This window comes from Rhinoderma darwinii, chromosome 2, assembly GCF_050947455.1.
Source record: "Rhinoderma darwinii isolate aRhiDar2 chromosome 2, aRhiDar2.hap1, whole genome shotgun sequence".
Lineage (NCBI taxonomy): Eukaryota > Metazoa > Chordata > Amphibia > Anura > Rhinodermatidae > Rhinoderma > Rhinoderma darwinii.
In genome coordinates this window covers 224,471,254-224,484,547 of record NC_134688.1, presented here as the reverse complement: position 1 = coordinate 224,484,547, position 13,294 = coordinate 224,471,254, and the positions used below count along the sequence as shown (strand labels likewise).

The following is a 13,294-nucleotide window of genomic DNA, read 5'->3' as shown; positions in this document are numbered from 1 at the left end:
CTCCGTATAATTCCTATGAATGGAATATGTATAATGATTTTTCAACATAACCTTAAATCAGTTCTGGAATATAAAGTTAGTAATGCATGTGAGAGCACAACTGGTGAAATATTTTTTTGGACTGGTATTTATCACCCTTATTTCCCCAGCAAAATGAACACCTAGATTGGCAAAATATGAATGGTTGAAACCATGTATGAGACAAAGTTTCTGCCATATACCTTAGGCAACACTTATAATGGGGGGAATAAATACGATTAGTAATGAAAATAAAACATGATTGACCTAATTGCTCAATGAGAGAGGATGCTTTACAACCTTTATAACTATTAGATTATTGAGTTATTTTACCGAAAATGTATCTGATTGTGAGCATCTAATCTGTATCGTCGGCTAAAAATGCTCACGAGGCTGCCACAAGACCAGATGTCTAGCTGAGAAAATCTAATGCCGAATATCCTTCTAAGGAATTTTTTTTAATAAGGTGCCCTGTTCAAGACAAATCTATTAGCCAGAGCCGAGAACAGCTACAAGTACAGCGCATAAGTTACATTGGGAACTAAGTAATGCTTCATTTCAACTATGGTGGTGCTGCAGGAAAATGGAGAACTTGCTCCTGTTTCCCCTCATTTTACAGTTGATCAGTACGGATCTCAGTAGCGATACACTATGAAAAACCTTTTATCAGGGTACTCTGGAAAAAAAGGATTGTCGAAAATGAACAATTGCAGCCAATATCTAAACTCACTTGGCAGATGAAATAAATTATGGTGTCCTTTTAATACTTGTCGTATGTGCAAAATATGTGAAGGTATTTTGCTATGTATGTTGTGCTGAATTTTTGGGGAATCTTTACTATGTACTTTTTATACAGCTCATCCGTCTCTGTAAGTTTTAAGCATTCATACAATATGTACAATTTGGTACAATCTAGTGTAGTAAAAAATGATATGGAAACACAATACATCAAACCTTGAAAATTTACAGTGTTGATGTACAATTGAAATGAATACAGTTAGAATGATTCCCAAGGAAGTCTGCACGCGTATATTATTAGTGACTCACCCATTATATTTCCCAACTCAAATGAAAGCAATAGGGGTACTTTAAAAAAACATGGAAAAGATATATAATTCTATACGTCCAATAACACTTTCTTTGCTTTTGGTCTTACTAGACACTAGAATGCCTAAGAGGATAAAGCACTATATTAAAGGGGTTGGCAACTTTCTAATGAAATTTGTATAAGGCCCTAAGTTGCTTTGTTGTGACACAGGCAACTGTAAATACCCTCATCGCTTACCCCTGCGCTCCTTCTGCTCCTCCTGGAATAGATTAGTAAAGAGTGGGCGACGCGATTATCCCGTCCATAGTTTTCAAGATGGCGGCAGTCAGGTGATCTTCTACAACAGGGGTCAGCAACCTTTAGCACTCCAGCTGTTGTAAAACTAAAACTCCCAGTATCCCTAATAGCCAAATGTTTAAATATTCCAGCCAAATGCTGTCAGGGCATGCTGGGAATTGTAGTTCCCCAACAGAGCACCGAAGGTTCCTGACCCCTGTTCTACAAACACAAACTAAGAATGAGGATCGACAGTTACCCGTCAATAGTTGGTAATAATAACTGTTACAGATATTTATTCTGTATATAAATATAATAATCCATATAAAATAGAATTTGATATGGAACTAAATATTGAGACGCTAAGGTTAGGTGACTTCTGTCCCCTAATTTACATAGAACAAGTCAGTTCTTTTACTAGTGACCTTCTTCAAAGCTATGAAACAAATCTGTGCACAATGCATTCTCATAAATACATTCATTTAGTTCCTAGATTTGATAAGTCAACTAGGGTCGCTCCACTAAGATCTGACAATCCCTTCATCCACAGGAAGGAAGTACCTAGTTGTCATTTAAACAAAAGAATAATACACAACCTCCTTTTATAAGTGTATACTTTACCTGTCATCCAACATCCCATTATCATGTCACAGCAGAGTGCACTTTTCCACAGGTCACTTTGTTTAAAATGACACGGATAATGCACATGTCAGCGAGATGACAGTCCCGACCGTCCTTCAGAGATAAAAACGCAAGACGAGCGCCTGTTCTTATCTGTGCTACATGCCTCAGTCTATCATTTAAGTGAGGCAGAACATGATTTCTCTAGAGAGCACTTTTTTCATTTCCTGATTTTAAGGAAATCAAATAAGCACCATTTGTCTTCATCTGAATATGCTTGACCTGTTCAAATGATGATGTCTTCCATTTTATAACAGGCTGCATATGCCGAATACAAATGACATGCATCAAATAAACTGTATAGTTCTTTAACATTGTCTGTTGACAGTGCAGTGCTTAAGGTAAAAAAACAAAAATGGTAAAACTTCAAAGTTGAAAAGAAGTAAGTTATTTTCACACCTGACTAGACACACCAAAAACTTTTTTTTTGTCACCCAGGGTTTCAGAGCCCACATATATGAAGCTGTAGAAGACTAGGTTACACTTGCAATTAAAAGACTAAATACACCCTTTATGCTTTGATATTGAAGAAAACACCAGATAAAGATAGTAAAGATATATACACACCGGTGTATGTATATATATATATATATATATATATATACATATATATATATATATATATATATATATATATATATATATATATATATATATATATATATATATATATATAAAGAAATAAAGCGTATAATACAATGGAAAGTTACACTATGGCATAAAGTGCATATTATAAGCCTCTGTTCACACTAAAATTATAATTTTGGTTATAACATTACCAATTTCTTTTTCGAATGGCATATCCTTACTGACCTCATTGAAATTTTTGAGGGCCATTAGGTTATTCCCTATTGGGATTCCAGTATTTTTGATGGCATGAAAATTGCTGCACTGTACTAAATGTAAAAATTCCAGACAGAAAACCAGATGTACACCATTAACCGGTTCAGGACCGGGCTATTTTGCGCCTTCAGGACCAGACACCGTTTAGCCCTTTTTAGCACGTGTTAGTTATAGCCATTTAACTTTTTTATTTGTGGGGCTAACTACGTGATTTTTGCGACGTTTTTTCCATAGACAATGCAGGTTTCTTTTTTTATCGTTTTTATACACACCTTTTTTGCTATTTTAGAATTTATATTTATAAAGTTTGAAAATAATAGTAAAAAAATAAGCTTTTTTACGTTTCAGCTATTTTTTTTTTTGGTAATAACATAGTTTTACCCTAAAATAGACCTTTTATTTGTGATCGTCATTGTCTACCGTAAATTTTTATATATTACATGTCTATATTAGGGTAATTGGGTCAGCGCTAGCGTTACAACAATGATTGGCGGGGGGGAACGTTTTTTTTTGTGGTGGGTATTTTATGTGTATTTATTATTAATTTTTTTTGCACTTTACTATTTTTTTTACTGTCACTAATAGGGCTGTGCTGGGTCTTGTAAGACCCAGAAGCAATCTGTCAGTAACGGCACCCGGCGATCATGTGACCAGTCACATGATCACCGGGAGGAATAGAGACAGCGCCGCTGCTGTTGCCTCTATTCCTATACACAGCGTTCATTGAGCGCTGTGTAAAAAGACATCAGAGAAGACCGAAGCAGCGAAAGCTGCTTCTATCCTCTCCTCAGGGTCCCCGGCAGTCACTGACAGCCGGAGACCCGACATTCAGCTGCCCGATCGCGCGGGCAGCAAGTTAAAACCCGAGCCGTAAAAAGTCTATGGCTCGGGTTTTAAGGACCCTGACCGCTGGCCGTAAAAATACAGCCAGCGGTCGGGAACCAGTTAATGCAAGTGTGAACAGGGACTTATCCAAACAATAATAGTGTTATTTTTAAAAAGAAAAAAATGATTTAATAAACTCCATTTCAACATTATTTTTTCCATTACTTATCAATGCATTTCTTATCGAACACACAAAGAAAACAATAATAACATTGTAATAAAATATTTACTCATATTAGTTTAGAAGTCCAGTTGCCTGTATCAGAGAAGCATAATAATAGGACATAGTAATATAATTTGCAAGGTTGAAAAAATAAAATAAAAAAGTCCATCCAGTTCTCTTGCAATGTTGATTCAGAGGAAGCCAATACCCCCCTGAGGCAGAAACCTATTTTTCTCATATTAGGGAAAAAATGTCTCCTGATGCCAAATCTGAATATACCAGAACATATCCCTGGTACTGCAGCTCATTGGCATGAATGAGATCAGATTGTTGATTATGAATTTATGTTCTTTCATCTGTTTTGAATATTAGCAATTTCTCATGTTCCTTATGTTAGTGTAAATGTCTGATAGATGTGGATCCTAGCTCTAAGACTTACACCTATACCATGAACAGGGGTCCCTCAACTACTGTCCTGAGCGGTGTTGCTGCCACTGGCCCTCGGAACTAGGTGGAGAATGAATGTCGAGGAGGCGGCACAGAGTTCGGGATATCACTTATCACTTATCAATAGCCTCTTACATTTAAAGTTTTCATAACACAGGAATGTGAAAAAATTTAACAGCTTTATTCGATATGTAGCAATAATGTTTGAAAATGTGCAAAATATTGTGCATTTAAAAGGGGTTTCCAGGCTTGAAAAAATGAAAATATGTTGTATATGTGTTAAAACAACCAACACATTATATACTCACCTCTAAAATTCCGCGCTGCTAACCAGCTGATGCTCCCAGTCCCCAGATAGTGGTCATAGCAGCCAATCACTGAAGTGGTGTCGATCTTATTGACTGGCTGCCATGGTCACATGTTTGGTCAGTATACAACGGTGTAGGGACCATATATATCTATGTTAATAAAATGTGTTTGTTTTTTTAAGTGATAAGGTATAATTATTGACTGGAATTATATAAATTAGCGTGATTGTCTGCTTTCAGTGTGAAGAATTTTTGCTACTCTCTCATAAGCAGACACTCATTTTTGCTTGTGAAAAAATAATATATATTTTTTTCTTTAGGGTTTCATTAATCTTTTTCTCACTATGAGCCTGTTCACAGTCACCCCCCGGCGTAGTACAAAAATGCAGGAGGGAAACTGATGACAAAACTGATTATATAGTTTTCTGTAGAGTCAGTTTTGTGTCCAGTGGCATCATCTCCTCGAGCAAGAGAGAGAGAGAGAGAGAGAGGCGTTGCATGCCAAATCGAAAAACGTTGGATGATGAAAAATCTTAATCAGTTGTGTCAGACTTAGCATAAATAGAACTGGCCAGACACAACCGTTATATGTGAAAGCACTCTATGGCCATAATCAGTTAGTATACTCTACTTTGTATCAGGGTCGAACTGGCCCACCAGAGAGCCAGAGAATCCTTCAGTGGACCCAAGCTATGATACAATAAGAGGCCTTATAGGTCCAGTAGAAGACAACTCCATTCTGAGCCAATCACTTGCCACTAGGGTCTATTTCTTATGGGATGATTCACAAATTACCTATTAGACCTTTTTTGATGATATATCCTGCGGGTACAATGATAACAACAAGGACTGTTATGAAATTAAAAGTGGACAACTACAAGTTCTATATAGATGGAGGGTCGGCCCTCAGAATCATCTCCTCTGGTGGGCCCAAGGAATCCCAGTCCATCACTGCTTTGTATACTTTGGTAATGACACTTTTTGATGACACTAATTATATTTCAGAAATCAAAAATATGCATTGAGTAATAATGGAAAATATTGCACTTATTTTGTTTTCAGCAAATCAAAATATGAGCCACTACAGGTATAAAATAATTATATTAGAGCAAAGATCAGCAATATAGCAAGAAATGAAAATACCAATAAGGACAAGGTCTTACCTTTTCTTCCTGATCGCTGTCACTGTCACACTGAAAATAAAAATAGAAAAAATTAAGTTATTCTTTTAAATGAAATGTCAAACCAAATTAGAATTTATAAAAAGTCTACAAGTATCCAGAGAAAAGAAACCAAGTACTACTGGTGAATTACGATGTGTACTAAAATAACACACTTTGACAACAATGTAAGAAGACAATAATCATTGACCTGTGTCCAGGGGTTTTTCAATGTACAATGAAGATGTTGTCATTAAATGTTACCTCAGTTGACAATTTGAAGAACTTCTCAAATTTTAAATGAACCCAATCTGTAAGTGGATGCACATGAGAAGAATACTTTTTTTGCACGCTACAGGAGTCAGGCCAGAGTCCTATGTCAATATGTTCAAAAAAGAGGCAGCACTCCAAAAAAAATGAAAATAAATCTAGTGGGTCTATTCCATGCGCTTGCCTCTTTATATATATATATATATATATATATATATATATATATATATATATATATATATACATTATATATATATATATATATATATATATATATATATATATATATATGCAAAAGAAAATATATGATTCTTAATGTTCATGTATTAGCCAAGATATGTGCTGCAAAATTCAAGTAAAATAGAGCACTGAAATATTTTCCATCTTTGCTTTTAAGCCAATTATTTAGAACATCCTGTTAAAAATCTTGTCTGGATAAATATACACTTCCATCAAAGTGTTAAGCTTCCTGTCTCTGACAGTCCAGTTCTAATTTCAAGGTCCACTTAATTCTGCATCAGGTAATTACAACTATACCCAGAAGCCTCTTGTCTCCAGAGTTAAGCATATGGCGAAGGACTGAGACCTACTGGTGTCCATTATGTAAGCAGCACGGCTGCCAAGACAATTAAAAATGCACGGGCTTCTTTCCCAACACACACAATGATTGACAGAATCACGATTTGGCCAGTCACTGTGTCTGCCAACAGCTTCTTCTGTGCTGGGGCCACATGGCACAGCAAGAAAACACTTCCATCTCTAGCATTAAATTCTCTTACTCACCAGAGAACTGTGCCACGGGCTCAGCAGAAGCATGGCTTCTAATTTACAGCTCCATCCAATAGATCCCTCAGTGCCAGCCTCTGGCAGAGATTGATGGTTAGTCCCTTCAGCTTATAAATTATTCAAAAGCAATAAATGCACTAAAGAAATAGTACAGGCATTTCTAGCTATGGATTCAGATGCATTTGTAAAAATGAAAGTAGATTCATATATCAGAGTACACACGTACAGAAGAGTTTAGCATCATTCTTGTATTGACTATATATAAATGCAGTAAGTTAAAGGGGTTTTCCACAACCAGACAACTGATGACCTATCCACATCATAGGTCATCAGTATATGATCGGTGTGGGTCTGACACACGCACCCCGCACTGGTCAGCTGCTTTGGCTGCCTCCGGGCATCGGATGTTTTGAATGGTATGCAGTAGTTGGAGCCAGAAGCAGATGCATAGTACTACAGCTCAGCCGCTTTTCCGTAACCGGAGCCATCTGCTTCAAGCTCCAACTGCTGCATACTGTTCAAAACATCTGGCACCCGGAGGCGGCTGATCGGTGCAGGGTCCGGGTGTCGGACCCCCACCGATCATATACTGATGACCTATCATGTGGATGGATCATCAGTTGTCTGGTCATGGAAAACCCCTTTAAAGATAAAAGTGAAAATATAAGTCTAGCACTAAATTCGTTATTCAACCTTTTCAACCATTATCCAAGTCCCAGTAAATGGCTCGCAGCTCCTCCTCACCTGCCCAATGATATTGCGACTTTGTCCTCCTATCCGCCGGCTGCACCGAGTTGCCAAGTCGACCGATGGCCACTGATGACATCAGGCCTAGTGGCCTTTAAGAAAGGCTACCATAAATACTTTGCCTGCATACCAAGGTACATCCTTTATTTGGCTAATGTATCTATTGCTTTTGTCTCTGACTATGACCCTGACCTCGACCTTGTTCCTGGATTACGCTCCTGTCTCATTTTCTGGATTTGTCACTTTGATGTCTGTGGTTCTTCCCTGGTACAGACTCCTGGCCTGACTTCAGAATTCGGTTCTGTCTCATACTTCGTCTTGCTACTTCCTAACTCCTAAACCGTTTACGACAACTGGCTAAATTTTTGACTCTGCTACAGTGCATCCGCTGCTCATCTAATGTGGTGGCTGTGATCTAGGACTTCAGCCGGGTAAAGAGTGAAGAACTAGCTGATTCCTAAGACTCCGCACCCCAGACTAGCCAGCGCCAAACAAGTTGCAGCTTAGAGGTTCCACTTCCCTGGTGAGAAACAGAACACATCCAGTGCTAACATAAACAGCCTTCCTAGTTTGCATAAAAACACATGGTGTAGGGACCAAAAATATATTCAAACTATGGCCCAGGTCCATAGTAACTCATGAGTAGGGAAAACTGGTAGAGGGGCAACTTAGCCATACTGATCGATTTGGCACAATTTGACCGATTTTTACTCATAAATTCATGCATCTTAAATTATTGATAACTCTCCCCTAGTTCTAGAAAACCTACAGTATTGAATAAAACACATACAAGAAAGTCTCTGAATAGCTACACAGCCATGCTTGTCCTAGGGACCAAAGAAATGTCTCTCTGTAAGTTAAAATGTTACCATGTACTGTGACTGGTTTGTTATAAAGGCCTATTTATAAATGATGTCACGGTCTATTACAATACATAAGAATCACCCTAAAACACATAATCATTATATATAGCAAGCCAAGAAAAACAAACCTACCTATAGATATTACACTGGTCTCAAATATTATATCACCATCATTTTGAAAATAAATGTAAATGTCATGTGTTTGTGATAAATGACTGTTCCATATAAATGTGTTGTTTTTATGTATATACTATACAGGCCCACATTATGAAAGTATGTGAACTTCATTATACTGGGCTTACATGACCCACAAATCCCTAGCTGCAGCAAATAGGTGATTTGTTTCAGTTTGGAATTCATAGAAACAATTATACTATACAAAATAGCCGTGTTTTGATTACTGTAGATTCGGTTGGACGATAAAACACCACAGTTAGCTGTTTTATGTTCCACCATTTAAAGCCTATGTGGTTAGATAGGAATTTGGTTATTTGACTGAAATAAAACTTGTTACTGTAACTTTTTATTAAATTGTGAGCCCTCAAATGGTGCATTCAAATAGTTTATACCAATCCTACTGGAAAAGTATACATTACATCCCCCCACTGTTTTATGCTTTTATACATTATACATTTTAGCAAGCTCACATACTAGGGTTTGTCATTTTTGTATATCATCACTTTCTTCAGTTTTTATAGTGATTTACAGAATATGAATAAAATGGAAAAAAAAAATCGAACTTTTCACAGATCAATTCATTAAACTGCTCATCCTGGTCTATCCGATAACTCGAAAACCTTTGACAGTTCATATTATACAGTTCAAAACATAAATTTTGTATCATACATTATACATTATAAACATTGTACAGTGTAACATTTTAAAGCATATGGTCTAACAAAAGGTATATATAGAGAGAGGTGGCAGTGTGGTTTAAAATTATTATACTGTATTAGACACTATTTATGGAGGAATAGAAAACAATACATCACATAACCTTGTCGCTAGAGTAAGGTTCACACAGACGATTTTGCAGCCAGAAAAATTCTGCCTCAAAACTCCTTCAGGAATTTTGAGGCAGATTTTGACCTGCATGCGCTTTTTGTGCCGTGGCTTTCGCTGTGTTTTTTGCCCGCAGCCATTGATGACCGCGGGCAAAAAGCGCAGTGGAAAAAACTTTTTCTGTCTCCCATTGATTTCATTGGGAGGTCAGAGGTGGAACCGCGGCAAGAAAGGACATGACACTTTTTTCTTCCTGCAAGAGGATAAATGCCGCCAGCAAAAAAAAAATGCCAATGATTTCAATGGGAGGCATTTTCGTCCATTTTTTGGCGCTGATTCTGATGCGGTTTCCGCCCAAAAAACCTAACACCTAATTTAATATGTATATTAGCTATTTTCTACTAACTGTATGATTGGTGGAAATACACACTTTACCTTCTGCCTTGTGAATATTATACATATATGCTCGACTATTGTCCAAACAAGAAACTAAGCTAGCCATAGGCAATAGATAATTATTAGCCATATTATTTGTTAATAAAAATTGGCTGATTTCCCTATTGTCAGAATAAAGTGGTTGTACAGGATTGGAAAAAACATGGCTGATTTCTTCCAAAAATAGCACTACACCTGTCCACGGGTTGTGTGTGGTATTGCAGCTCATGCCCATCACTTCAATGGAGTTAAGCTGCAATACTAGACACAACCCATGGACAGGTGTGGTGTTCTTTAATAAATAAAGCAGCCATGTTCAGCTTATCCAGAACAACCCATTTAATTCTATTGAGCAGGAAGGTGATGAAAGGTTGGCAGAAATCTCTGCCAACACTGAAGAAACAAAAGAATTTAGAAAATGTCAAACTTTCTGATCTATGATTTTGCTTATAGTAAACGTCAGGTGATGGCGGACCAGCCCTTCAGACATTAGACTAAAGGTGGATCCTACTGGAATCTTGGGGATCCACCAGCGAGTCTATGTGCAGCCGTTTATAATGCCCATTTTTGTTTTGAAAATTAGAGATATAATCAATATGCATTTTCTGTTCTTCTTTCACCCATAAAATGGACACAGAACTCTATCATACATTTTGACATTTCTTGGAAGTTTCTTGGAAGTTTCTTTAAATAGCCTTCTCTATTAGTCCCATATATATATACATATATAAGTTGCATTTAGTTACAGCATGTACAGCTAATCCCCCTATCAGCCAGATTCTGCCATGATGACACTGTATGCCAAACTGTGGAAAACTTGTAAAGAGAAGACTATAGTAAAAAAAAAAAAACTTAATGGAAGCCAAATAAGCATCGGTTCTCTGGTGCTCTATTTTTGTGGCAAGGATAAACTTTTAAATTTAATATGTCCTTTATCTATTTTTACTGCAACATATTGCCCAAAAATTGTTTTGTTAACCTGGCATTTGTTTCCTGCGCAGAGCTGCAAGAAAACCTCCCCAGACAGAAGTAGAGGAGTGAGTAGAGATAACACGTCCTATTAATACGTGATGAAAAGGATTTTATTGTATATAGAAATTTTATAATAACACTTTGTGAAAACCTAGGTTATACTTAATTCAGGGCCCGAGGGGATGATGCATGGCACATGGATTGAAAGAAGACTAAAGAGAGAATTCTGCGTCATGCACCCCCCCCCCCCTCAATCTTAACACAGTTCTGCCCGGAATGTTGCTGTAGAAATTTGACAAAAAACTTTATTTCAGCATGTAAGATGTTGCCATGCTACTGATATTAACTATGTTTACAGCTCATGTTTTATATGTACAGTATTTCTAACAAATTGCAAATTATAGCACACCTGAGCCATGAATCGGACTAAGATTAGATTTGCCGCGGCACAAGTTTAGAGAGCCTATGTAAGTCAATCACCCATAAGAAAATCATTGTCTCTCTATGGACTTAAATTCTAATATTTCATTTTTTTCGATATACATTAAAAACTATCAATGCTACTAAGCATGAAATTCCACCTACAGAAGTTGCTATGTTGGACTGGGCTACCTTTACTGATACCTAGTTGTATAATCAGTGACAACTCTAATAGAGGAGAACTACAGCGCTGTATATTCGGGCCACAAGCAGTATTAGTTGCCCCTACACCATTAGTTGTCTCTAAATGACATATAGGGGCAGATAGCCTGTACCACTGTTGTTGTTCTTCTATTAATAATTATAGATCCAGCTGGGTGCACTAGCGTCTTGACGTGTTTCGCGTGTGGTGTAACCCACAGGTACTTTAGGAGACATTCAAGTTGAATTTAACAAACACACATAGATTTGCACCAGAGTTTTGATGGTAAACTCCTGCGGCTACAATGAGCGCTGCGCGGGGTTTCGGACACTGAGTATAAGAAGGCTAAGCACGGCCCACACCTCCGTCAATCAACCATAAGATTGTATTAAACAATCACTGCTCTTATCTACTTGAAATGTCGCCACTGGAGGATCTTATTAGATAGTAACCATATCCTCATTAAGAACCATTGTCAGATTGTCCATGAAAGTTTTTCACTCAGATAACAGTATGTCTACTAAAATCGCCTGGACTTATTTACAAGATGTTTCCACATTCGTCTCCTGTAGGTGCTTTTCTCAGTTTAATTGAATCTCCCCTAGTTACAACCTTGAGCGTAAATCTGAAACTGCATTATACGTGGTAGTGTTAGCCACATTCAATAATATCTGCATCCTTGGGACGCGGATACTATTGAACGCTATGGCAGAGTAGGGATGTAGCTCCCTAGAAAGGAAGAAGGTATGATCCAGCGTAGTTTGTAGATAAAAAGGAATCAATGTTCCCACATATATCTGCCATGAATAAGAACACAGACCGTGTTCGAAATGCGTAGGCTTTTGACTTATGCCAATCTGAGACCACCTTGTTACTGCGTTCTCTTTTTTACTATTCGAGTTTCTATGTCAATAAAAGTGGGAACATTGATTCCTTTTTATTTACAAACTACGCTGGATCATGCCTTCTTCCTTTCTACATTGTTTGCCTTGTGCCGTCACGGAGATCCGGCTGAGTTTTGAGTGTGGGACGCAGGACTGGTGAGCTGGAGGTTTCACCCCCCGACCTTTTTTCTTCATTGATGTAGCTCGCTACTCTGCCATTTACTAAGCTACATGCCACGTCCGGCCAGCAGCCTATCAGGCTCAGGGACAGGATCCCTGTGCAGGTCGACGTGATGACGTCGCTGGATCACGTTGGCATACGCAAGGATCCCGTTGGCATTGAATCGCTCCGTTCCTCGCGGGTATGGGACCTAGGTGAGAATGACGTTTTTTTTTAATTTATTTGTTTGGGGGTTGCTATATGGCACTATCTACAGGCAGGGGGATCGCTATATGGCGCTATCTACAGGAAGGGGGGCTGTATGTCGCTATCTACAGGGGGCTGTATGGCTCTATCTACAGGGGGCTGTATGGTGCTATCTACAGGGTGCTGTATGGCGATATCTACAGGGGGGCTGTATGGCACTATCTACAGGGGGCTATATGGTGCTATCTACAGGGGGGCTGTATGGCACTATCTACAGGGGGGCTGTATTGCGTTATCTACAGGGGGCTGTATGGCACTATCTACAGGGAGGGCTGTATGGTGATATCTACTGTGTTAGTGTCAGTATCTGCAGATTAGGGATTCCATTAGGGATGGTGTTTGGGACACTGAGGGTTAGTGGTGTCGTGTTAAGGTTTACTGCTTAGGAACAGATTCAGGGATAGCTAAAGGGAGAGCAGGTTAGGGTAAGCTTTTTATCATCACCTATCATCTGTGG

At 38.1% G+C, this 13,294-nt stretch overlaps 1 protein-coding gene across 2 annotated transcripts in view; it reads right to left on the bottom strand.

Moving 5' to 3' along the window:
* The window catches only part of AUTS2 (activator of transcription and developmental regulator AUTS2), a 1,220,758-nt gene that overhangs the window by 378,250 nt on the left and 829,214 nt on the right, over window positions 1-13,294 (bottom strand). For both annotated transcript variants that reach the window (XM_075852897.1, XM_075852898.1), the window contains exon 5: window positions 5,833-5,862. In XM_075852897.1, the coding sequence (XP_075709012.1) occupies window positions 5,833-5,862 (30 nt within the window). The remainder of the gene's footprint in view (window positions 1-5,832; window positions 5,863-13,294) is intronic.